At 38.2% G+C, this 27,910-nt stretch overlaps 1 protein-coding gene across 1 annotated transcript in view; it reads left to right on the plus strand.

The window, feature by feature from the left end:
* Nucleotides 1–480: 480 nt before the first annotated feature.
* CLNK (cytokine dependent hematopoietic cell linker) overlaps nucleotides 481–27,910 on the plus strand; it is a gene marked incomplete at its 5' end in the record, with an annotated part of 70,964 nt that continues 43,534 nt past the window's right edge. The window contains one exon of the mRNA XM_082759587.1: nucleotides 481–544. Coding sequence (XP_082615713.1) covers nucleotides 481–544 — 64 coding nt within the window. The remainder of the gene's footprint in view (nucleotides 545–27,910) is intronic.

Raw genomic sequence — 27,910 nt, forward strand, 5'->3', positions numbered from 1 at the left:
CTTTGGCTTGTGATCATGCCACGAAGGGAAAGTTAGGGCTGAGAATTTTTCTGGGTTTGAACTTTTTGAGATGAATTAATATCACTCATGTCTTTTATTTCTTAGCCCCAGGGTGACCAAGACTATACACACAGTCCCCATGTTCTCTGTACTTCTATATTAAGTAAGGATTACAGCATGAAGTTGTGTACCCGGGGAGGTTCAGATTGGATATTAGAAAAAAAAGTTCTTCACTGAGAAGGTGGTCAGGCACTGAAACAGGTTCCCCAGGGAAGTAGTCATGGCACAAAGTCTCTGGAGTTCAAGAAGTGTTTGAACAACACTATTTGATTTTGGTGTGGTCCTGTGTGGAGCCAGGAATTGGACTCAATGATTCTTGTGGGTCCCTAACAACTCAGAAGATTCTGTGATTACAAATTTTGTGTTTTGGGATTTCTCAAAATGCCTGTAAAGAACTGAAAATAACAGTTTTTCGCCAACATGAAATTTGGTGCCAGTGCAACAAGGGTTCTTCAGAAGCAGCAGAGTTCAGCTATGGGGAAGGGTAAGACATTGACAAGGATAAGCCTCCAAGCCTCCCAAATATTATGCCTTATTCCAATTCTAATGAACATAATTATATAAATAATCATTGACTTTGGAGTATGAAATTTCCTCTCAAGTGAAAATGGCAGAACCCTTCAGTTTTCAACATTTCTGACTTTTAAAAAGAGTGATTCTTCTCTCTCCACGTCGCTCCATTCTACCAGTCACAGTAGAAAACTCAGACTTTAATTGCACTTAACTGTATATTGGATTTACATTGCAAGGGTTTGGTAGCAGGGAGGCTACAAGGGTGGCCTCTGTGAAAAGACTCCAGTTGCTGTTTGATGTTACATAAACACCAGTTTCAGCCGGCTCCAAAGGGACCTGCCGTGGCCCAAAGCCAAGCCTGTGAGTGACACTGGTTGGGCTTCTGGGAGAGCAGAATGAAGAAAGGGGAAAAACTGCTGTGACACAGCAGCTGGGAGAGAGGTGGGAGAAAATGTGGGAGAACCAGCCCTGCAGGCCCCAAGGTCAGTGCAGCAGGAGGGCAGGAGGTGCTCCAGGAATGCAGCAGCACTTCCCCTGTGGCCTGTGGAGAGGCCCCTGGTGGAGCAGGCTGTCCCCCTGCAGCCCATGGGTCCCACATGGAGCAGATCTCCACGCTGCAGCCTGTGGAGGAGCCCCCAGTGGAGCAGGTGGATGTGGCCTGGAGGAGGCTGCGGCCCATGGAGAGCCCCTGCAGGAGCAGGCCCCGGGCCCTGGGAGAAGAGGGTGAATGTGGGTGGGAATGGTTAAGGGGTCTCAAGTTTGGTTTTAGTTTCTCACTGTTCTAGTCTGCTAATGATAAGCAAAAATTTATATTAATCTCCCTTTGCTGAGTCTGTTTTGTCCATGACAATAATTGGTGAGTGGTTGCCCTGTCTTTATCTCAGCCCATGAGGCTTTTTTTTCTATCATGTTTTCTCCCCCTTCTTTGGGGAGGTGTGGGGGGGTGGGAGGGAGAGAGAGAGGGAGAGCAATTTTTGTGGAATTCAGCTGCTGAGTATGGTAAAACCACCACAACTGTTACTTCTGGTAAACTTTTGTTCTCTGACTACTGAAGTATTTCAGTAGTCTTTGCCTGATGATTTCTGAAATAAACAAAATAAAACAAGATATTCATATATACTACTAATCTTTGACCTTATTAATTAATTTGAGTTAATTAAAATATCTTTAAATTTAAAAAATAATACAATTAATTAAATATTCGCTTGTCATCTGGCCAGTGTTCTTGTAAACAAGAGGCGGTTGTATATGTACATATATATGCATACTTTTATATCTATACATACATATGTGACTAAAGTGCCTAAGTAAAGCAATTTCATGAACATAGCCTTTTTTCTACTAAAATTTGATCAGGTTTCTGTATGTACTATTACTAACTCAACTCTTATTAATTTTATGTTCATATTACATGAGCACTTAGAAGCTCAGAATTCAAACCAGGAAAAATAATAATAATAATAATAAAAAAAACATTTCTCGTTTTGTATTTTAGCCCAAATGACCTTATTATTTCAAAGACAGATACTGAGTGATTTAATATTTTGTCCCTGTTAAAAAGTATATATATACTATTTTAACCATGTGTGAATTCTTTTTATTATTTTATGTACAAATCTATCATTCCAGCACCCAGACTTTAAAAAAAGGACATAAGATGGGACACAGAAAGGACATTTATTCTAGAGATATTTTTTTTTCTGTGAAAAAGGACCATATTTCAAAATTTAACACAAATTAAATGCTTCCACAAATATGCAGTTGATTAGATAAACTGAGATGCAAATTTCCTGGAAACTCTGCCGTCCTTGCAGAGTCTTATCATGTTCTAAGTCCCAATTCCAGAGCAAGAGTCTAGAAACCAAGAGGAATAATGCTGAGTAGTTACTCGGTGGTCCCAGAGTCCCTTCTGTGAAGGTGAGGGCTGTGGCTAGGGCCACGGTTGCTCAGTTAGAGAGGCTCTGTTCAAATGGTGCTGCCTACAGTGGTCTCTGAAGTCATGTGTGACAGGTTGTCCAAGCATTGGGTCAACAGAGCTCCCATACCACCCAGCTCTGTGAAGATCTGAGGTAGAAAGGACTCAGTGTCTCCAGAATGCAGTGTTTCCCTTGGGAAATGAGGCACCCAAGGATTTCAGAGCATCCAATGTGGGCCTGTCCCAGAGCTGTAGAACTATCATGCAGCCCATCATAATCACAGGAGAGATTTTGTCAGCCTTCCCCTAGCTTCAGTGATATTTCCTTAAAGATAGAAGGCTACAAATGAAACATTTGGGGTTACAGTTTTTTTATGATTTTGTTTTTTCTTTTTAAAGTGACTACTTTTATTAACAAATCAAAGAGAGCTGTACTGTGGGTAAAAGGAGTGCTATAAAAGGATAAGCACTCTGAAAAATTAGATTTTTTGTCAAGTTAGAGTCAACTATCAAAATTAATGGAAGCCTTTGAATCTCTCAGTTCCTCATCAATCAAATTTGAGTAATATCATTCCAGCACCTCCCAAGGGTGCTGTGAAGATTTATTAGTTAATGTTTATGAAGAAATTAAAACCATAGTGATGATTCCTTGACAGATACAGGGAAGTCTGTCAACACTGTCAAGAATGCAGTCACTGTCTTCAAAGCAAGCTTCCAACAACATATAGTAAAAAGACAAGGCACAAACTGAATAGTGAAGAATGAGTCATAGACTTGTTTGGGTTGGAAGGGACCTCAAAGACCACCTAGTTCCAACTTCTCTGCCATGGGCATGGTCACCTTCCACTAGACCAGGTTGCTCACAGCCCCATCCAACCTGGCCTTGAGCACTTCCAGGGCTGGGTCAGTCACAGCTTCTTTGAGCAAACTGTTTCTGTGCCTCACCACCCTCATAGTGAAGAATTTCTTCCTAATATCTAATCTAAATCTACTCTCTTTTAGCTTAACACCATTTCCTCTTGCACTATCACTATATTCCCTGAAAAGAGTCAGCATCTTTCCTGTAGCACCATTTAAACACTAGAAGGCTACTATACAGTCTCCGCAGAGAGACTGTGAGCTCTTTTCTGGGCTAACTAACCCCAACTTTCTCAGCCTTTCTTTACAGAAGAGGTGCTCCAGCCCAGTGATAATCTTTCTGGCCCTCCATTCTAACAGGTCCAAATTGTTCTTAGACTGCAGAGCTGAATACAGTACTCCAAGTTGGGTCTCACAAGTCAAGAGTAGAGGGGGAGAAACCTCCTTCAAGGAAATTGTTTTTGATCAAATCCCACTCATGAATGTACTTAACATGACATCCTAATGCTTTTTTTTTTTTTTTTTTTTTTTTAATAAATTGAAATTAAACCAGGAAAAAGGAAATTGAAATAAGTTGGCCCACATGGAAATTATGGTATTTTTTAAATTCCAAGTGCTGAATGTGCAATCTTCCCAAAGCTCTTCTAATGCTGAATCTTTGTACAGTCTCTCAGAATATCTCTCACATCACTGTAGGTGTTTTAGCAATTTTTCATGTATTTAATCTGCATATACATTAAAACACATGCAGTGGGATGTTTTAATCTCTATATTTACCTGAATGAGGATCTAGCTGCAGTAAATGTTCCCTCATCAGGTTGTTTTGCTAGCAAAAACCTTAGTTCTGGCAACCTGATCCAGGAAATATGACCAACCACAAAAAGCTAAAATTGAAAGAAAAGCACCTACAGAAAACGTGAATATATGCATAGGTCTTCAGGTTGTGGGTTTTTGCTTGGGTTTGATTGTTTTGTTTTATTTTCTAAACTGCAGTGTGAGGTTTTACTGACTTCTCTGTCTAAAATTGGTGATCTCAATTTGAATTGGTTAAGCATGTCATCAGCAAAATTTTGAGCTAAGCAGTCTCCGGTCAAACTCAGTCATGGGATACATTAATTTTGTTAACAAAAAATAAAATTAAGGTGTGATCACAAATTGAAAATGCAGTGCTAACAATTCACTGTTTCAGCCATTGACTTGCTCTTTCTTAACAGGACATCAACTAAGTGCTTCTTTTGGTGGAAGCAGCTGAATTTGATATGTGTGCAGAAACCCAGGGAGAGGCATTGTATTCTTATACTCACAGACAAGCCAGCTCAGCTCATTTGGCTCTTTTCACAACAGAAAAGATGAGTAATCATCTGGTCAACAGCATCTTAGTCTTGTGAACAAGTGATTCTGTGATTCTGTGAGGCTCCTTATTTGTGCTTCCTTCTGAGCTTTGAACTTAGCAGTAAGTCCTACCCAACTTCTTTCCTTCAGCTGCATGCCAGGCCAGAAGCCCATGCTTCTCAGGGAGGCAAAAAGTCATTAACCAGCTATTGTCACTGTCATACTCCAAACTGCAGGTATATAATATGGTATATAATAATAGGTATATATGCCTAATAAGAGCAGTGTAGTTAGGCCAGTCAACATTAAATCAGTGCAATACTGAGTAGACATTATGTTTGTTTCTTCACTACTTGATACTGAGGTATACAAGGTACTGGTGAGTTAATACACAGAAGGCTATGGGTTTTTTTTTACTGTTTTTTTTTATCTGAAAACTCTCCATAGAAAACTGTTTCAGATCCGGCATAAGAAGTTAAATAAATGCTTTTCATTTTTGGAGTAACACTCAGATTGACTTTATTTACCATTAAAAAAAAAAAAAAAAAAAAAAAGAGGCAGAATATAAATTTTTGTTTTAATGTCTGAATAATGTGGTAATGACATTGAAACACAGCTGAGTAGGAAGATACAGAAAAGCAACTGCCCCAATTGCTCAATTGCTCCTTCATGCCCTAATTAGACATGAGACACTGAATAAGTTATCTTGTCATATCAGTCAAATTAGAAAAGACACAAATAAAGCAGGTTTTCTCAGTGTTTTAAAGGCACAGCAATCAGCAATGCTTCGCTGATTTGCAATCCCATATTAGCACCAGGCAGCTGTGTGACAGAATATATCCTGCAGGTTCCTGCCTGCTCCCAAAGGCATGCTCAAGTTGACACTTTCAAAATATTTTGCTTAGATATCCCTGGGTTTACTTCAAACTTACTATTAAACACCTTTTCCCCAAACTTAAGCTTGAGCAGAGAGATATTCATTACAATGTACATGGACTAATCCAAACACCTTTTTTCAGAATTGGTTTCAGCACCTTTTACCCAAGACCATATTTGACAGCCATGCAGTTTAAAACCACAAGTTGAGTACAACATAAGTTTAAAGGAGCTAAGATACTAATGATTTGTGCCAAGTTCCTAAATTAGTATATTCTATTATTCTTGATTCATGAATATAAAAATAATTGTTATTTTAATAGCATGCTTTCTAGAGGTAGGTGACAAAGATATCTATGGACACTATTTTCATTGTTAACTAGGCCTGAGAGGTTTTTATTTCTTAACCAGTATTAAAACATTCACCTGATTAAAATCAAGCTCCTTATCAGGAGAAGAGAGGACAGGGAAGGGGAGAGAGGAAAGGGGAAGGGGAGGGGGAGCAGGGGCAGGGCAGGGCAGGGCAGGGCAGGGCAGGGCAGGGCAGGGCAGGGCAGGGCAGGGCAGGGCAGGGAAGGGAAGGGAAGGGAAGGGAAGGGAAGGGAAGGGAAGGGAAGGGAAGGGAAGGGAAGGGAAGGGAAGGGAAGGGAAGGGAAGGGAAGGGAAGGGAAGGGAAGGGAAGGGAAGGGAAGGGAAGGGAAAAAAAAAAAAGCTAATTAGCTTAATATCAGTGAAATTTTCATTTGTACAAGTCAAAATCTGTATGTTTTGTTTCAGCAAAATTATATGCCTCATGTACAGGCTGTTAATCTGTATACAAATGCCACGTTTCTAGTCAACTTGGAACAAAATGGATAACTGTAATGAAAAGAAGATGACATAAAAGTCAGAAAGTGACCAGTGACAGGACCCACAGGAATGGTGTCAAGCTGTGGCAGGAAGGGTTCAGGCTGGACATCAGGAAGAGGTTCTTCACTAAGAGGGTTGTCACACACCGGAACAGTCTCCCCAGGGAAGTAGTCATTGCACCAAGCCTGTCGGAGTTTAAGAAGCATTAGGACTATGCACTTAGTCACATGGTCTGAATTTCTGGGTTGACGTGTGTGGTGCCAGGAGTTGGACTCGATGACCCTTGTGGGTCCCTTCTGACTCGGGATATTCTATGATTCTATGATAAAATTTTTACAAATTTGATTCCAGTGTGATGTCCTGGTACCTGAATGGTAAAACTTACTTTGTCAAGAATATTTTTGTCATACACTTCAAAACAAAGTGAAGCTTTTCAACATCTAGTTGGATGAGTAGAAAGAGATTGATACCAACCCACACTAGACATTCACATCCTATCAAAGACCTCTGTGCTGTGCTGTGAATAGAAAGAGTCAGAGTGCTTCACAGAGGACATGAAAAGATGCTTCTTGAAATCATTAAGAACTCAGTCTCTCCCCATTGACCACAGAGCTAGAAGCCTCCTGCTTCAGCTGTGGAACGTGTCCGGAGAAGGGCTACAAAGCTGGTGGAGGAGCAGCTGAGGAAACTGGGGTTGTTTAGTCTGGAGAAGAGAAGGCTCAGGGGAAACCTTATTGCTCTCTGCAGCTGCCTGAAAGGAAGGTGTGGGGAGCTGGGAGTCAGCCTCTTCTCGCAGATAACTAGCAATAGGACTAGAGGGAATGGCCTCAAGTTGCTCCAGGGGAGGTTTAGTTTGGAAATGAGGAGACGTTTCTTCTCAAAAAGAGCAGTCAGGCATTGGAATGGGTTGCCCAGGGAGGTGGTGGTGTCACCATCCCTGTGGGTGTTTAAGGAAAGGTTGGACCTGGTGCTTAGGGACATGGTTTAGTGGGTGATACTGGTGGTACCAGATGATGTTGGAAGTCTTTTCCAACCTAATGATTCTATGATTCTATTCTATATCTAAAACTTACACTGTGCCAATGAAAAAGGTTGAACAGTTATGAGCTGAAACGAAGCTTAACACATCATCGTGCACCAAAATTTCAGATTTTCACTTCTTCTGAAGTTATTTTTCTTTCTTTTTTGATCTGTATTAATACAAGTTTTTTTTTTTGTTTTTTTTTCCTGTTTATTTCAATTTATTGGTCAGTCCGTCAAAGCAAACCCAATTGTTTTCACAGCTCTATCAACATAATTTCCCTAACAACTCTAAGAAAATACAGTAGCAGTTGTATATTGCAGAGTAATTAAACAAAAGCTCCCATAAGACTTCCCTGGCATTACATTCTTTAATTTACCTTGGAAGAATACATTTAGGTTGAAAGAAAGATATATTGTGACCTTATTTATATTGACAGAGTTGCTATATTACTGTAAACTGTGTGAACTTGATTGAATGTAGACATTTTAATATAGAGGCAGTCTCCAGCCAAAAAGTAGCAGAGGTACACTGTACACAAAGCTTCCCAATGAAATATGCCAGCCTTTTACCTCAGCATAACATATGCTGGGATTTACTGATATGTAGTTTGGCTTTGTAAATTACAACAAGGAATCTACAGAGGAAATTAACCCGAGTCAGCAAAACCCACTATAAATAGATGGAAATGCTCTGCTTTTCCAAGCAATAGAATTGGGGAGTTGGGGAGGGAGGGGAAGGGGGGAGGTCTCTATAAGGGATTGAATATTAACCGTCTTAGAAAGGTTTGAATGTAATTCTGTAATGCTACATCCAGCTCATTGTTGCTTCAGGGCAGCAATCCGCAATATACATGTTCCATGTATATTAGAATTTCCATTATTGTTATGGAATTATTATTATCAACAGGATTTATGTGTAAAATTATCTATCACCAAAACATGATCATAAACAAAAGAGATGGGAGAATTGAATGACTTGTGTTTGTTTGGTTTTGTGCTGTTTTTGGTTTTTCCCATTGACTAAAACATGAAGGCAAAGCCTATTCTACAGGATGTCAGCTGTAGGACACAAATATTGACACTGTTAAATAATGAGTCTTCCTTCTACAAGTTCTTCATTCCAGCTTTCCTCTGTACAGATTTTGGATGTACCCCAGTTAAGACAGAAGATTCCTCTTAAGCATCCATTCATTTAACCCCCTTTTTTATTTTATTTTTTTATTTTTTTAACTCCTTCACTGACATAGGAAAACCAGCAAGGTTTTATTCCATATAGCTCAAAGGTGAGTTTATTTTTCATTTCATTTTCTCTGGATACTACTAAATTGTGTTGTAAAAACTATCTCTGTGTTTACTTTCCCATCATATTCATCAGCACTTACACAAAAATAATTATGTTGTTAGAAGCTGAGTTTGGCAATTCTGTCATTTTATTCTGTGTTGATGACTGATGTATTTTAAAGTGTGAGTGTTCACATGTGGTCAGTAACAAAATAGTTGACTAAAAAGAAAAATATGAGGTGCAGGTATGAACATCAAGTAAAACAGACATCTAAACATGGGCGTTTTAGTTCTCCATCCAAGAACTGAAGGGAATAAATAGAACATGCAACATCTCCCCAAAACAGAAAAGGCGATGTACAACCCATTCTTCCCTCTGCTTTGTAAAGACAAATATTCCTTGTCTGCACTGTTCATTAAAGGGCATCTCCACTGATCCTTTTAAGCCTCAACTCTCCAATAGAGTGAGCCTGCAAGAGCAACTTTATATAGGATGGCAGAGCATCCTCCACTGAACAGAAGAGCTTGTAGGTCCAAGGATGCCCAGGGTGTTTGTGCACATTAAATTTGTCCCACAGGCAGTCTGCAGGCTGTGTACCAAAGCAGCCATGCAGACAGAAAGATTGCAGGAGGCAAATCATGCTGTGTTTACATCTGCCCTGGGATATTGCTCTTTTAGAGACATAAAGACACAGCCATTGAGTCCTTTCCCTGTAAATGAAACATTTTTTTACAGTGAACAACTTGGATGTTAAAGTACCATTTACTAAACACAAAGGCATACTGATATCAATTATAACATTAAAGGAACTTTTTCCTAGCAAAAGCAAACGTAGAGGATATTTATCATCTAACTACTTCAAGATGCTGTGAAATTTTCTGAGAAATTTTCTGATTTTTTTTTCAACTTCCCCTGATTGAAACTTCCCATAGTGCTTACATATTTAAGTCCTAGTCACCATATGTTCATCTGGGATGACTGTTACACCAAAAAAAAAAAAAAAAAAAATTGAGACTGCTCACTCCACAGCAGTGGAGTATACCAATCTTCAAGAGATATATATTTGTCACATATACTTCTGTATCATCCAGAGTCAGTAAGGGAGGCTTGTTCCTTTGAATCTGCATAGCGCTTTTATAGTTACTCCCTCTGTGAACATGCTGGACATAGTTTAAAAAAAAAATGGTTAACTTCAGAAATTTCAAAATAATAAACTGTTTCGAATTTTTTCTTCAGGTGGAACCCATTTTGCAAGTAGACATGGGTACATGGGTCAGCCAAAATAATTTTTAACCAGCAAATAAAGCAAGCCTAGGTAATAATATATATATATATATATACATATTTATATATACAGTAACAAGTACAACACGAAAGATGCAATCCCACCAGAAACTACCTCACAGCTCCAGAACCTTCTATTCTGTGAAACAAGAGCAAGCACAGACAACTTGGGGTGGAGGGGGGAAGAGAGGGGTGTCAAGTTAGCATTGACTTAGTCAGATGAAACACAGATGTGAACAGAAAACAAAGAGAAGAAAGGACAAAGAGCTGCAGTCAATCAGAGTCACCTCTGCAATATGCAACAAGAAGGGTCCATACTGCAATGGAGAGTAGTAAATGGGACAGAGATTGTAGTGTCACGGTTGTCCTAACTCTTCCTAGGAATTTTTGCAGTCATTCTTTCTACTCTTTATAGCAGAATAAGGAGAGGAAAAAAAAAAGAATTTTCAGGTTGCTTTACAAGGAAATTAATAGGGTTTATTTTTATTCTCTAAAAGAACAATTAATGACAATAGGAAGACTTCTCATGACTCCATGTCCTGGTTTTGGGCTGGGATAGATTTAATTTTCTTCCTAGTAGCTGATATGGTGCTGTATTTTGGTTTTAGGGTGAAAATAATTCTGATAATACGCATATTTTCATTGTTGCTGAGAGGTGCTGACACAGAACCAAGGACTTTCAGCTACTCATGCAGCCCGGCTGGCAAGAAGGCTAGGGATGCACCAGAAGCTGGGAGGGGACAGAATGAGAACAGCTGGTCCGGACTGACCAAAGGGATGCCTCATAGCATATGGCATAGTGCTGAACAATAAGAGCTGAGAAGTCTGGCTGGGGAGGGCGACAGCCACTGCTTGGAGTCTGGCTGGATGTCAGTCAGCAAATTTTGTATATTTATTTGTATATTTATTTGTATTTTGTATATATCTTTGTATATTTCTTAATCATATTTTTTATTTTCCTTTCCTTTTCTCTCCTATTAAACTGTCTTTATATCATCCTCTTAATTCCTCCCCCCTCCCCTACTTTTTTTTTTTTTTTTTTTTTTCCTGATTCTCTCCCCCATTCCACTATGAGGAGAAGTAAGCAAATGGCTGTGTGGTGTTCAGCTGATGGAAAGGTTAAACCACAACACTCCAGTCTATGCTAAATTAGGATTCTAGTTTTGGAGCATATAAAATAGAAAAAAAAAAAAAAAACAAAAAAAAAACTATAGTGTGACTATATGAAACTACAGTGTAAGAATAAGTATATTGTTCCCAAAGTATTTGTTTTGCTTGTGTTGTCTTTTTTTTTTTTTTTTTTTTTTTGAGAGAATAGATTTAAAAAGTAGTAACACATATCTCAACATGACTTATAAGCTCTTTAAACAGCCTGAGAAATAAGAAAATATAAGATCAGGAGCAATAATATTTTTTCCCAGTTACATAAAACAGCTGCATATCAGAAAAAATTTCTTCATGCTAAGATTTGGAACAGCTATTGTGACACTGAGACAGAATTGTTGAGTGTAGGTGAAGGTAGAGAATACATTCATCCTATCTCACTTGAGGCAGATGCACAGATAAGAAACGATGGGTATTCACTGGTCAGCTCACATAGTACTGATTGGTGCCTCTGTGTGTGCTAGCCATCCACAGGAAACTCACGAAAAAGAAGCAGAATACTCATCCACTTACGCTGAGCATCACTGACCTCTGGCTAGCTTTGTGAGGCATTTAGCAACAGCATACAATTGCTTTACAGGGGAAAACATCTCAGCATTGTTCTAGCTCAGAGCCCACGCACCTTAAAGGAAAGAAACTGTGAGTTGCCCTTGTTTCTTCCTATGCTCTTCTGCTTTGAAAATGTTTTTTGTCTTTTAACCAAAGGATTAACTTGTGTATCAGTGTGGTTTTGTTCTTACAGTGTAGCTTTCTGCTATGGTTCAAAAAATTTGGATTGCATTAGCAGTAGGTCCATAAAACTGCCATACCCCATTGGGCAGCCTCTCGGCCTACAGCAAATGCTCATGCCTGTCTTCTTAAACCATTTTCTTCCATTTCTCACTCTAAGCAAATCAATAGAGCCTTCACTTTTGTGTGTGTGTGTGTGTGTGTGGCTATTTCCTTTGTATGTGTCTTTTGCACTGCCAATTTGTATTTCTGTGTAGAAGTCATGTACTAAAACAAAAGTGCAGTATATTTTTACACTTAATAAACCAATGCAAATAGCTTCCTAAGTAACTATCTTTACAGAGAACTTTCGTGGTTCCTATTAGAGATATATTTTGTTTCTGTGAAACTTCTGGTTGCATATCTGGCAAGGGAAAGAATCAAATTAATGTGCTATTAAAATAAATTGAGCAACATGCTAATTCTTGCCAGAAACAGATTACCAAAACCAGATTGTATTCATTTAAATCAGATAAGTACTTCCTGCTACATGTAACTGTTTTCTGTTGTTGTGAAGACAGACTTTGAAAATTATCTTGACAATGCCATTTGACAACTGCTTCACACTTGCTTGTAAAATAACTGTTTCAGGTCCTACCACTGTGCCCCATTTTACTCACTGCAATTGGCCTCATACTCCAAAGCACTTCAAAAGAAGGTAGAGACTGGCAGCATGAAAATTGAGCTATCCAACATGCCTGCACCTTAACTGTAGTCTTGTAAGTGATTTTCTGAATCATGCACACAGCAACTGTCATACATTTCCATTAAAATATATTGTAAGAAAACAGATGGTCAAATGAGAAAGGATAACCGGTATAAGGCTTATGTGCATTCTCTACAGTGTCACGGTCACTGAATGAAGACCTGGCTCATGGTAGATATTTTTAGCTAATTATAGGAATAGATAATTATTTGATTATTTACAGAACTGAAAACCAAATTCTTCAGTTCTTCCTCCCATGTTGTCTGACCAAGAATCTGTCTGTGCTGTGAGCTGGATTTTCAAACCGGTTTTTCAAATCTGTCTAAATGATTAAGAAGCTTATGTCCCAATTTCAGAAGCAAAGTATTAACTTGCTAACTCATGTCTGATTGGAGAAAATATAAAAATAAAGACTTTTTTTTCTGCACCATAACCATGCATGCTTTATTTGCTTGTTTTTGTTTAACCTGTAGATTTTCTTCTTATTCAAATAAAAAAGGCAAAAAAGCTTAAAGTGCTATTTAGCACATACTGTCTAGCAAGATTTTTATAGGACTAATTAGCATTAAGTGTTCATGTGAACAGAGTACTCCATTCTCAAACAGAACACGTCTGTTCAACATTTTAAGATATTGGGCATTCACAATGACCCATTGGGAATTGGGTCGTTCCCAATACTATAAATACTGGAAGTTCATGTGGCTTGCTCCATTCTGTTCTGTTTAGACAGACAACCCATGAAATTTTCTAGAGATGCCTGAAAACTAATGGAACTGTGCATCTTTTCTCTCAAAGTAAAAGCCCTAGGAAGTCCCTCAATACTCTCCAAGCAAGCCTTAGAAAAAAAAAACATAAGATTTTTTGGCTTTTTTTTTTTTTTTATGCAAGTTTTCTCACTTTGTCCTCCCTCTAGTTTAGACTTTGTGCTTTTAAGCTCCGTTCCACACCAAAATGCCTAGAGAGGGAAAGAAAAAAAAAAAAAAAAAAAAAAAGTTATATAACTTTAGAAATATTAAGTTCTTCATAATTCTTTTGTTTCCAATACTAAGAGTAACTAGTAATTGTTGGAAGTATTATAGTATTATATCGTTATAGTTTGGCTCATGCTATGTTATAGCTCTAGATATCTGAAAAGAGCTAAATATTCAGAAGAAAGCTATCTGAAGCAAAATACCCAGTATTTAAGGTAGGAAAAGTAGAATTTTTACTCTGGTTACTCCATGACAGAAATCAGCATTCTGGTGAGCTTTTAAAAAAAAAAGTAGACGTTTGGGCAAAAGCACTTTTTTTCTTTTTCTTTTTCTTTTTCTTTTTCTTTTTCTTTTTCTTTTTCTTTTTCTTTTTCTTTTTCTTTTTCTTTTTCTTTTTCTTTTTCTTTTTCTTTTTCTTTTTCTTTTTCTTTTTCTTTCTTTTATTATAACATCTTTCCGAATTTTTATTCCATCTTAACTTTCAAAACTAATCAAGGAATCATTTTTCTCAATCAGATGTACATCTGCTTCTACTGTTGCTGCTTGCCATAAATCACAAGCCACCGTTCGCTATTTTGGGTATCACAAATACATTTTTGTGGATTTCAAATTGAGAGCAACCTACCATAGATATCTATTTGATTCAATGTTTGCAGAATTCTTGGTAATCGGCACAGTAAAACATCAGGATAAAATTAACTTTAGAAAATAAAACAGTTTGGCTCACTACAGATATATAGGAATAGCTAAAATTAGGTTAAGGCATTTTAAACTGGACTGAATGTGTACACTCCCTTGAAAAGAGAAAGCTTTAAATTTTTTGTGTATGAATTTAAGGCCAGTCTAAAATGAAAACACAAAATAGAGTGAAGATGATAGAAAGCTCAGAAGCAATTGGCATACATAAGGTTACAAGGCCCTGCTATTTGACAAGTGGCTGAACATTAGCAGAGAAGAAAAGACCATTTTTTATTCTCATTATGGTTGTTTTAACTAATAAAAAGTAATGGCAGTAGACAATGATAGAAATAGAGTAAATGGAGAAGTTATAAACTCTATTTGTACTTCCAAATTATGGAACTACTAAGGCTCCGATTAGGAAATATAGGGCAGAGACAAGCAGACAATTGGAAAATTGATTGAGTCATCAACATAAAAGACATGGCAATACAATAGCTGACAACTCTGAAACAGTCTTTAGAGTTTTATATTTCTCCAACAAAATTGCAAAACCAAACTTAAATAGTGTGTGTGTTTTCAGATGTACTTATTTTCATATCACCATTTGTGACCAAGAGTTTCACAAGACCTATAATATCGAGATGTGGTTTTGACAGATTATCTTCAAACTTTATGCTTGGTTTGTAGAACTTAAACTTCACTTCAAATTTTCACAGAAATACAGATCTTTACATACAAATTCTATTACTGAGTGCACAGATGGCAGTGGTAGAACAATGTACACAAAAACCATAAAATCATAGAATCAACAAGGTTGGAAAAGACCTTGAAAAATTGTTCAAGTACATGTGGAGATTTCATTAGCACCACCTTTGAAAACATGACCACACTATACACTTTCTGATGCTGGTCACAGTCATCATCACATCTTTGAACACAGTACTCCTGCCAAAAGTGAAGCATTTTCTCTTTGAATAGATGACACCACAATTTATTTTCTAGCTTTCCAAAAAGTTTTTTTTGTTTGTTTGTTTGCTTTGTTTTGTTTTGTGGGTTTTTTTTGTTTTTTTTTTTTTTTTTTTTTGAGGGTGGCAAGAAATATGTACATCTAGATTTTTAAGACTCTATATTCCTTTTATCCTCACAGGCTCATTTGAAGATCTGCATTTCCATGAGTCAGGAACCAAGAGCATGGAGTAAGTATTATACCTGAACATTTGCCAACCTCTTTGGCACTCTATACTTAACAGCTACTGCATTTTGTTATTGATGTTAATTTTATCCTTTACCTATGCTAAAAGTTACACGGCAGCCTCACAGTCGTCTCAAATCTTCTGTAGTCTGTTACTGCCTTCTACCTTAGTTCTTTCTGAAACTGTAATCTCCTGCCTCACCTGGGTCTCAAATCATTGCTCCAGGAAGATTTCTGAAGGGTGTCCTTAACTCTACTACATTTACTTCTATGTTTACATGCATTGAGCATATAAACCTCATTCCTCTGTCAGAGCATTTCATGGAGTTTAAAGAAGGCTGGTCACACAACACTAGTGACAGTGCTGATGGGATGCCATTAGGCAGTGAAGCCAGGCACAATTTGCGTGCAAAAAATGTGCAGACCTCAAGAGAAAGGTGAGCCCAAAGATCTTCCCATACCTGGGAAAAGCACCTGCAACACCCTGAAGTTAGCTTGTAGGAAGCTCTGGTATTAAGAGCACAGATGGGCACAAAGTCTAGGCTTGATTCTGAAGCCAGTTTAAATGCACTGAATGCATGGCCTGAGTTAGTTAACCAAAATCATACAGGAACTCTGTATCCCAGTATGCAATGAAAGGTTTCTGAATCCCACTCTGATGTCCTTCACCAAGAAACACTGCCTCCCATGTCTCTTTCCAACAAGGACATTCAAAGATAAGTTTTATTCAAGCTGTTCCAGAATCACATATTAGTGGATAGATCTACAAGTATATTTAAAATAACCTGAATCCACGTTCATTTATTTTTTCCACTGATAATAAGCAGACTTCCTATTCAGCAGCAGCCAGAAGTTTTTGGAGGGTGGTAGGTGCTACTTTTTAACTTTGTTCTGGCTGGGGTTCATCAGTCAGGATCACCTCACATTTCCACAAAGGTCAGAGGACCTGTAGTTTCTGCTTACCACCCCCATAGAAGTGATAAGGATCTGTGACAAAGTTTTTTCCATAGAAGAGCTCGATCTTGCTTCATTAAATTGGTCTGAGTATGGGCTGCTGTTCAAAAACCCTCTGAACTTTTCCAGTAATTAGTTTGATGTTTACTGAATGTAAAATGCTGATTTTCACAGGAAATTTTGATTATGCAAACTTTGAGAACTGGCTTTTTTGTTGTTGCTGCTGTCTTTAAGCACTCCAGCCACCAAGAAAAAGTTACTTCAGAAATATCCTGTAGCTACCAAATCATGTGAAGAAATTAGCTGAAAGTAGTCACTTTCTACTCACAGCTCACAACTGATAGCTATGCACCCAAAGCAGCTCACTGTTTAACCACCTACCTGAGTATTGCAGGTCTCCATCTAAAAGTAGCTTTGTTAGACTTGCCTGGGTTTAGATGCCTCTAGAAACCAAAGACATTCAGTTACGTTTTATGCGGGGACGGGTGGGAGATGAATTTGTGGGTGTGTAGGAACATTAACATAATAACCTAGAACAAATGCATGTTCTGGCAAGAAACTTGATTTTTCTTTTTTTTTCCCAGCTCTTTGCAGGAAAAGAGAATTTGTATAATGGCTGGTATCAGTTCATACTGTCTGAAAAATGATATCTAGGCTGCACTTAAGTTTTCTTGTTCAGCTGGGGGAAGGGAAACTTTCAATTCTCAGAACTGAGGCTTAGCTAAATGAGGAGGTTTCATAAATATCCATTTTCTGAGCTTTCACAGAAAATAGAATGGATGTTGTAGGGAGTTAGACTTTCAAAGGACACTAGACTTGGTAACAGAAAGGGGCAAATCTGATAGTTCCTGAGGTCATGACAGATCAATCGGATATATTCTTTGCTTTTATATGTGCTAATTATGTAGCTAGTCAGCTCTCCATTCTAGCTTACCTACCTTTTTTAGGGTTGACTGATTAGTAGCAGGCCTTACCCTATGTAAGTCTACAATTTTGAGCAAGTTTTAAAAAAATCAAAAATTTTTAAAATATATGAATTTGGACCTTGAGTTACAGCACTCTACAAATACCCAATTTCGGTAATCATCGAATGAACTACTGTAGTCTCTAGATCTGTTGGCAGTAAAACACATGCCTGGCAAACTGGCCAGTATAATATTCGTGGGAGAAAAAACAAAACAAAACAAAACAAAACAAAGTGTATAAAGTCATTTAGCAATTCTAGTATCAGAGTTATATTCAGCATAATAATAATATATAAAAAAAGGAATTAAAAACACGTAAGAGATGTACATATTTTGTCTCCTAACTTAAGGAAAAATAAAGCCATTTATTCCCTGTAACTTGGAAATCAATGGGAAGTAAATACTTAAACACCTTTAAATCCGTGGGCTTAAACTATGTTAAAGTCAACATACACTTTCATCCTTAAGCAAAGTCATTCCTCAGATTTCTCCCAATCGTGTTGCAGCCAGCCTTCTAGCACAAGGAGTAAAGGTATAACCCAATATTCTTGATATTTTTAATTAAGACTGAGAAGGAAAATAATGTGTGAAATGGTACCATCTTTGTACAAGATGAAAGAACATCACAGAACACATAACCTTTGCTGTTCACTTTTTTACATATGGTCATTCTGTGGATGCAGCATAGGAATTGGGGTGACAGTTTCTGGAAGAGCATACTAGCCTTCTTTTCTATTTTGTTTTCTCGTAAAGCTGACCAGAAGGAAAGAAGTACATAGAAAAGAATATGTGGCTAGTTTTATCCTCTTCAAGGTCTTATAACAACCATACAACACATCACTTTAAAAACATTTTTAAATGAACAAGACGCCCTCAAGGCTGAAGACTACTGAAACCTCCCATGCTACATAAAACACATCACTTTCGGTTTCAGCTAGGGCCCCTGCTGTGGCTTCTCTTTTGAAGTGCTCACAGGTAGGGGCAGCTCAGCAGAGAAAGCCCTGCTGGTTTTCACCAAGGAGCCTGAACCCAGAGAGCTTACTTTATGCATGTTCTGGAAAAACTCCTGCTGAGCAGCAGGCAGAGGTATTCAAAGAGAAGGGTGATGGGTACATTTGAAACACTGCAATTGATTAAATGACATTTTGCATGGGAAAGAGGCTCAAATTTAAGCTAAGGTCTTTACACATAAGAGCAATAAACTGAATTTAAACTTGTGTTTTAAAGCTGGTGGCTTACCTTTGCTATGGGAGTAAACTTTTAACTACACCTGAGATTGAAGATGTTGTGGTGTCACTAGCCTTTGAAGAAGATACAAAGATAGCTCTCTGCAATGAGAAGCAAGTTTTTAAGTCAACTTCCAACTAAGCTACAGCAAATTTAAAGCCTATGTTTTAAGCTAGCAGGTTTCCTTGTCTGTGGCTGAGCTTCAGCCCTAGCTGCAAGTACTTCAAAGACATAGATGCCTCAGCTGTAAATGTAGCTGGAAGGTGCCAGCTTCATCACACCCTAGGTTTTACAATATAAAGTTTTCCAGCATCAGTTATAGAACTGTACAAATTTTATTAAACTACAAGTTATGGACAACATTAATTTGAAATTTTGAAAGAAGTTTTAGTGGAAAATACAGCTATGCTCTAAATATTATTTAGATAAAGTAGGTGTTTTAGCATTTGTGAATTATTTACATTTGTCACAGGTCTTCTTTTCCAAAAGACCACAAATATACCTCTTGTAGTTCTCTAAGGTGCTGCCTTTTATTAGCACGTCAGGTAGAGCTGTTCCTATGATCAGTCAAGGCTTCTGAAATATTTATATCAAGGAATTATTTCACAACCTAGCCAAGTACAGTGTTCACTGCAAAAAGGCCAGTGCTGCTATGCAGAGGGATAACTTTATTGCCCAAGTTTTGTTGCACAAACAGCACTTTGTGCAAACCACTGAGTACCTGGAGGGAGAACAAAGAGTGAGATTGTGGCTTTTGCTTCTTTATAAAGTATGGTGAGGAGACACTGTCTTCAAAGGAAGCATTTTCTGAAGAAAAGCACAGACTTTATAATATTGAAAAAGAAAAAAAAAAAAAAAAAAAAAAAAAAAAAAGAAAAATAAAAGGTTCTTATGATACATTTCTAAATGGTGTCTCCTAGATTAATCCACAGACCCCTCCTTATCTTCTCCCTGATTCATGAGTATGTATGTCAACCATTTTCCTCTGCCTTGTGAATTTGGAGTCAGGAGAGGATCCAGACCTGGCCAAGTGAAACAAAAAGAAAACTCCCTGCTGGTTCATTGCCTGCAGGGGGTATTGAGCCAACAGGAGTGGAAAAGTATCTTAAGAATAGGCTTTTAGGGGGCTGACAATTCCATTTTTAAGTCATGGGTTTTTATTTCCTCTGAAATGAAGCTTTACTTTTAAGAGTTTGCCCTTTTATTTTTAATGAAAATACTAAATCAATGATTTACAGCCTTCCTGACAAAAAAAACTTCTCAAGATTTCCTTGGTGAAGTAGCTTTATTTTACTTTGTCTCAATTATTTGGTGAACAAAACATTCTAGTCCATTTGGCTTTAGAAACACAAAAAAAGAGAGAGTGGAATGAAATCAGGAGAAAAATAAATAAATTAAACTGGAGACAGCCACATGCTTCCTAAGAGTACTTTTTACATACTCATTACACCTCCTATTTCCTCGCTTCTTCCTCTGGGCAGGAGGCAATACACCGTTTTACTAGCCCTTTGTGAGAAGCAATACAGTGTTTGCTATCTGGCCAGTCTGGAACTACTGTCAGTTAAGCAGTTAAGCTGCTCTGTGCAAGAGACATTAAAGAGTATCTCTTATTCCATAATGGGGTTTACATTTTGTCTACAGCTGTGAAGCTTTTTCAGTCTTTTTAACAAGGACAGCACAATGTCTTTGGAGGGATTATATGCTTGCCCTTTTCTTACTGTGACTTAAAGTATAATAGGGAACTATGGAGTAAATATAATGCTGTAATTAACTGGAGTGGCTCTGCTGATGTTATTAACCATGAGCATGTAACTCAAGTGGCTTCTGAATAGCCACAAAACCCCAAGAGTGAAATACAGCTCTGTATTCACTTCATAGCCATCTGTTATTTTTAGAGGATGCTGGATTTTCCCGTTAATGCTGAAAGTTTTAAAGTAAGGCGCTGCTATGAGACATTACAAAATGCTTTTGTAGATGGTGCATGAATAGGGGAGCAGGCAAAAATGATAATTCACTGATTCTAAACTTTAATTTAACTGTGTCACAGCAGAGGCATGCTTGTAATGCTGATTACCCATTTTTTTCCCAGTGCAATATTCCTTTCCATTCTAATTCATCCTTCTGAGCAGCCTATGTACATCTAACATAACTATAGCCTGCATTATGAGGGAGTGGAAAACATACAGTTCAAAGCCATTATGGCTCTCTCTGCTTTGCAGTACAGAGGCCAGTTGCAAGAGTTGCAGCTACATTAAGGTCAATGTTCCAGCAACTGGTAGAGCATCTGATGCTCCTGTGGTTTTGATCTGATGATTTCCTTCCCATCTGCTTTCCCTCTCATACTAAACTTTTATATTTCAAAAAATGTATGCTTATAATGCTTCTAAATTCACAGGGGAGCACATTAAAAATGTTTGATTTTTAAGATGCTTATGTCAATTCTAGACCCTAAGAAAACATGGCAGGAACTGTAGCTGTAAAGCTTTAGCAGTCATCAGGCCTTATACTTTTAGCACAGAATTGGAAATTCCTGATTTTTTTTTTCTATTTCCCTATTATATGCAACATTACTCTGCTTGTATACCTAAATGGAAGATATTCCATGACAAATCATTGAAAATGTGAAGTTGGTCACAACAGGGAGCTGATCATTCAAAGGAATCAAAGGAGTGCTAGATGGACTTCTGCATTTTCCTTTATAATACTATGACCAAAAAGTCTCAAGTATCCAGCCAAGTACTCACAAGTGTATGTCAAACCACTGTTAGTTACACAGAAAGAATTGGGGACTGAGACGAGAGCAGTCAGTAGAAATCTGGAGGCAGTTGATAATGAGTGTAGAGACAGAACTGTGGAGCATTGTTTAAATTTTTGGGTTACAGTCAGATCTGGTACTAGAGTTTGAGACTGAAGGAACCAGACCTTGTTTATCACAGGACTCTGCAAGGCATTTAGGGTTAGATGAAGGGTGCTACTGATGTAGACAAAGAACTTTTTTTTCAGTTTGGGTAATATTAAAATCACTATTAAGTAGTATAGTGTTCTCAGATAGGAAGAACTGGAAAGGTTGTTGTGTGGCTGAATGCTGCTGGAAGCCTTGGGGCCCAGATGACAATTCTTGTCAGCAAATACTTATTATTGGAACTGAACTTAGTACATTGGTGGGTTTTACCAGAACCAGGAAGAGGGCTGTCCCAAGGGTCAGCAAGCTGGGAGCTGAGGAGCATGACAGAGCTGTCAGGCAGGAGGCTCAGCAGCCAGGGCCCATTCTGCCATCCCAGGCAGGTGAGCAGGACATACTGAGGGTCCCAATCATCAAGCATGGAGCTGTGTTAGGGTTATGATCATAGCTGGTGAGAGTAATCAGGGTCAGACAGCCCAGTGATTACTGAGCAGCTCCAATGTGATGAAATAGGTTCAAGATCAGGCTGGGAAGTCTTTGTGTAAGTGGGGTCTGAATCAAGAGAGTCCATGGCCAGACATGGACATGGCTGTGACTGATGGGAACTGACAATTTGGTGACATAGTTCATTGGGTAGGGTCTGATGTCTCTGGGCTGAGCTGACATGAGGCTCCAGGCCCATGAGCAGGGGTGGTGAGAGGCTCCAGGTGTGGCTGATCAAGGCCATTAAAACCTGTTATTGCTTTCAGGGCCCAGACAACAGAAGATGATAAGTTGTTTGCAAAGGTCTCTAAACTGTCTTTAAGGTTCCAAATCAGAATTGAGGTTTGAGGCCTAGATTGAAGCTTTAAGCTGTGTCAGATAAACCCCACAGAATCTGGATATGGTCTGACAGGAACAGTATGGTTAGGTAGATAGGAATTTTCCTGTAACCTTATTTGGCTGTAGATCTTTCATTAGATTATGAGTTAGTGGAATGTTAATGATCCTGCCATAGACTGCAGAAGTAGCAGAGGTGAAGTAGGTGTTTTTAGAAGGTTATGTCATTAAGTTAGCACTATTGATTTTTAACAAGTAGCCTGTTATGCTCTCCCCAGGTACTAAAACACTCTGTCTCTGCTCCTCTAAGCAATATCTGACAGCAACTTAAGTTGCTACATGCAGGAAGAAGCACAGAAATAAAAATAAACCATTGACCATAGCTGGAAGTTAACTAGCCCAATGTGGATCCAAAGCCCACACCTGGTCTGATTCCAAGGCTATTTCACACCACAAAGGATGGACAACTTGAGGACTCTTTAAATTTTATCGCCTTCAAATTCCTGTGCACCACAGACAAACTTGACCTAGAAACTTTATGCTGCTCCATTATGAACATACAGAGTGCTCAGTTATTGACAGAATATTTATTTATTTGTGGTTCCTGGAATCTGTTTCTGCTTCTGTTGAATGGTCTTCAAGGAGACAAAAACTTGGATAGGGATTAAATATTAGGCTGCAGTTAACAGTGATGATGTCAGAAACCTTTTCTAAAAGGATTGTTGTGCTGCTTGTGAAATGTATCTGGGTTTCATCTTTGCCATCTGCCAGGGTAAGGCACTTATTCACAAAGACTTCAGAAACAGCATAGGCTATGCCAACACAATCCCTGTCCTTTAGTAAGCTTTTCATGTAGACATCCAACGTTTACCTATCTACATGTCTGTAGCTGTCAGGCAAGATGGCCTGAAATCCCACGAAGCCACAAGATCAGGCAGCTGGCAGCACCAAGCAGATATCCAGATATCAGAGTGGAGCACAACTAGAAAAGAACGGTCAAAAGCAATAATAGGGATATTCTAGGATTAATTAGGAACAGAAACTTATAGGAATATAGGGCTGGACAAGTTTTTACATCAGGATGGATAATCAAGAGAGAGAGGGAAAGGGGGGAAAGAAAAAATCTCTAAAGTTGATTTTTTTTTTTTAATATTCAGAGGCACTTGGCTACAGCTAGAGAAAATCCAGTCTTTTCAAGCATGAATGCTTACAGTAAGTCAATAGCAGGTTAATTCAAACATGTAATTTATATTTCAGGATCCCAATCTTAGTGGCATGAATGTTTAAATAGGCAAATATATCCCATTCAGCAAAGCACCTTCTCTTTCTTCTAAACTGCATCATTCCTTAATTTTTGTTTGTTTGTTTTTGTTTTGTTCTGAAATATTGATTGTAGTTTTTCTAAATATATATATATAGTTTGGCATTTGCTCATGTAAGCATATAAATGAAAAAAATGTAAACAATAACTGAAAAAAATACTATTAATGCTCGCTTTCATTTTAACTTAGAAATGTTACCACCATATGTACCTTTAACTCATCATGAAAATCATCCCTGGGAGAATACATGGAGCGGCCATTTTCATCCAGCTCTAAACAGTATTTCATTGGCAACCTTTAACTGTGGTGTAACATTTGATTCATAGATATTAAGGACATGGATATAGGTTTACAGTGCAGTAGCAGTAAGCTGGAGTCCTTTTACATATTTCCTTTCTGCTTTGGACAGGATAATTTTATTTTTCCTGAGTACTAAAAGCCATACTTTAGGCTAGACTCTATGTCTATGGTGTAAGGATCAACCATTTCTACTTTTATTTTATATGGAGATTATTCCACCTCGATTCAGATGGAGTGAAATTAAACTAAAATCTGCTTACCTGTCAGCTTCTTCCTGGCAGCAGATGGACAGGGAAGGACAGAAATGGCATATTCTTTCAGTTCCATATGGTTAAGTGTCTGTCACATGTAATGGGTTTGCTCAGCTTGTTTTACAATTTGCTGTTGTAGAGCAGAAGTAAACCATCCATATTACAGCAAAAAGGAGGGAATTTTGATTCTGATACTTAACTCAGAGTCAAAGGTCTTCTGAAACAGGAGGTTTGCCTGGGGCTATGGTAAAATTGCCAGACTCCCATATATGCTAGAAAGGGGTATATGTAATGACAACACCCCGGGCAGTTATGGTTGCACAGTCCTGGTTCCACAGTGCTGGCAGGTAGCTTCAGCCAGCACTACATGCTCTGAGATAAGATGTCATCTGCCTTCTTCTTGTCTGCTCCCAGGGTATTGCTCATCTGTGCAAGAGGAAGGAGATGATAAACCTTCAGCTTCTCTGCCTCCTCAGATTAAATATTTTGGTATTCTTTAAGCAAGTGGAAAGCTAGAAGGCTTTGGATTCCTTTTTCACTCCAAAGCACTAGGGAGAGAATTATGAAGTTAAATATTTTTCCTCAGACAACCCCTTATGTACAGGGATTTGCACTTGTCATTGCAAGATGCAAGGGCATCTTGCAAATAACCAGAGTATCCTAATGTATGGACTTAAAAAGCCAGAAAAAGCCAGTAAAAATAACTTGGTAGGTAGCTACACAGAACACATCTGGAAACAATACTGCTTTTAGAAGGCAACAGAAAAATAAGTTAAAATCTATATATGAACCTTTTGAAAGACATATATTACAAGCAAAATTGCCTTCAGAGGGAATGTTTTCAAATTTTGCAAGTCTTCAGAGAGTATCTGTTACCAGAATCTTCAAAAAAAAAGTAAAACATATTTGCTTCCCATTCATATCTTTGCTCTTCATTCCAGAAGAAACTCTCTACCATTTAGATGTCAAAAATCCCAAGGGGCTGCACAGAAACAATGGAATATGAAAATGAAAATAGTCATGGTGATGCAACCCTACACCTCTAGGAAGTATTAATATCATCCCAGGACCAAATTCAGATGAGGCGTTATACTTGAATTACACTGATTTCTATGGTCACAAATCACGGTGCTTCTAACAGAGTGACCAGCAGGGCTAGGGAGGTGATCGTCCCCCTGTACTCAGCTCTGGTGAGGCCGCACCTCGAGTACTGTGTTCAGTTTTGGGCCCCTCGCTACAAGAAGGACATCAAGGTGCTTGAGTGGGTGCAGAGAAGGGCGACGAAGCTGGTGAGGGGCCTGGAGAACAAGTCCTACGAGGAGCGGCTGAGGGAGCTGGGCTTGTTCAGCCTGGAGAAGAGGAGGCTCAGGGGTGATCTTATTGCTCTTTACAGATACCTTAAAGGAGGCTGTAGCGAGGTGGGGGTTGGTCTATTCTCCCACATGCCTGGTGACAGGATGAGGGGGAATGGGCTTAAGTTGAGCCAGGGGAGTTTTAGGTTAGATGTTAGGAAGAACTTCTTTACTGAAAGGGTTGTTAGACATTGGAACAGGCTGCCCAGGGAAGTGGTGGAGTCACCATCCCTGGAAGTCTTCAAAAGACGTTTAGATGTAGAGCTTAGGGATATGGTTTAGTGGGGACTGTTAGTGTTAGGTCAGAGGTTGGACTCGATGGTCTTGAGGTCTCTTCCAACCTAGAAATTCTGTGATTCTGTGATTCTGTAATGTATATCTTTATTATTATGTCACTATAAACCATTTTATATGCATTAAGGTATTCCCTCAGTCTTGCTCATTCATGTTACTGTTTAAGTACTTAGATTTAAAAATATGAAAACCATATCCACGATATATTTGGTTCATCAGTGCTTTTCCTGATCTTCTCATAGAATACATGATGTCAGGTGAGTTTGGAAAAACTCACTGAGAGACCATTTTTATTCACGCTTAATAAGCATTTCTATTTCAAGCCACTGTTAGCCTAATCTCCCTACTCTGTATTATGCCGTGACAGAGCTGTTATTATAGATAAGAAAGTGCTTGGCATAAACATGCACAGTAATATGAACAGTAACCACAGGTACTGAAAGCCTCCCACTAGCATTTTTCCAAGTGTCAAATGTCTGTGGTTACCTTTCAGGTATCCAAGGACCCTGCCCCTCCTGACAACATATGTTCAGCCAGCTTGACAGTTTTATTAGGGGTTAATGCTGCTGGCCCTAAGTGTTTGCATTGAGGTGACAGAACTGGTTGCTATCCTTAAACAAGTACATATTGTATAATATAATATACAATATTTATATTCTAATGTATATAATAGATACTATATGCAGAGAGAGAGAATATATTTATTCTACTTTTTTGTGTATATATATATAAATGATCTGTATTTGATATATTTATACATATGCAATGTGTACATGTATATATAGAGACTATATATATGTATATATATACACAAGGTGCTGCCTTTTGCATTGTATTCCTTTAAGGAGACATACAGGAAGGGTAAGGCATGGAGGAGGCAGCCCCATGGTTCATACTCCTTTCTTCAAGGGCAAAGTGTTCGTGCCATACCTCCCTGAGGAAGCTTTGCAATGTGGTTCGTATTATATTGAAGCATTTGGCTTGAAGTGTCCCAAAACACTGTTGCTGTTTGAATATGTTTTGCCTGATTTGATAGCAGAGTTCTGGGGAGGAATCTCTGCCAAACTCCAAATCTTTTCCAGGCATTTCTCTGCACAGCATGGTATCACGCACAACAACAAAACATAAATCTACATTTTGCAACAGTAATTTCTTAAAAGGGCCAGTCTTTGTAAGTGTTTGCAAATAAGGTTGAGTAAAATCTTTCCTTCTCCTTAAAGATCACAAAGCCTGGCTTTAAATGTGCCTTAGCATTATCCCATCTTTTTCTTCAGACACAATGGGTTATCATTTTTCTCTCCTTTTAATCTCTTTCAACCCATGCAAAATCACCTGGCTAGGATTCATTACAGCCACTCCAAGCCAGATGAGGCAAATAAAAGTGTCTTCTGTGCGTCTTAATTGTCAGTCTGAATACCTGTATTACCCAGTAGTAGAGAGATGGGAATGATAACATGTTCACCAAAGGAGCTGTTTCCTGATAAAGGTAGCTTTAAAATCTTTTAATATATTGTAAGTGGAGTTTCAAAGAGCTGGCATTTTGCTAATTGCTAATGCAGTTTGGCACTAAGGAAATGTTTCTGTTCAACACTTCTAAAATCCATATTTAATCAATAGGATAAGTAATTATTGTTCATTTTACTTGTGTTTCTGTGGGTTTATTTTAACTGATATTATGGTGATCGGTTGGTATGTTTATACATCTATATATATCATTTTAAATGTTGCCAAGGAAACCTACAGCACTTTTTTTTTTTTAAGAAAATAATTCAAATGAATTGTGCCAGTCAGAATTCAAATCATTTTGTAAATGAACTGTTACATAATTATACTAAGAGAATATAGCCTATAATATTTATTATTATGCTCCTAACATTCACTTTAGGTTAAAAAAAAAAAAAAAGATATACTTGGAGTCTTGGAGGATCACAGCTGAAGTCATTTAAAGATGTTAATCATATAAGCATCTGTTTTAGGCAGCTTTTTGTCTGATGTCACTGCACTGAGCACAATGCTTCCACAGATGATCTTATTACTGATTCATAAAAAC

The sequence above is a fragment of the Aythya marila genome (genome assembly GCF_965140915.1).
Source record: "Aythya marila genome assembly, chromosome: 4".
NCBI lineage: Eukaryota > Metazoa > Chordata > Aves > Anseriformes > Anatidae > Aythya > Aythya marila.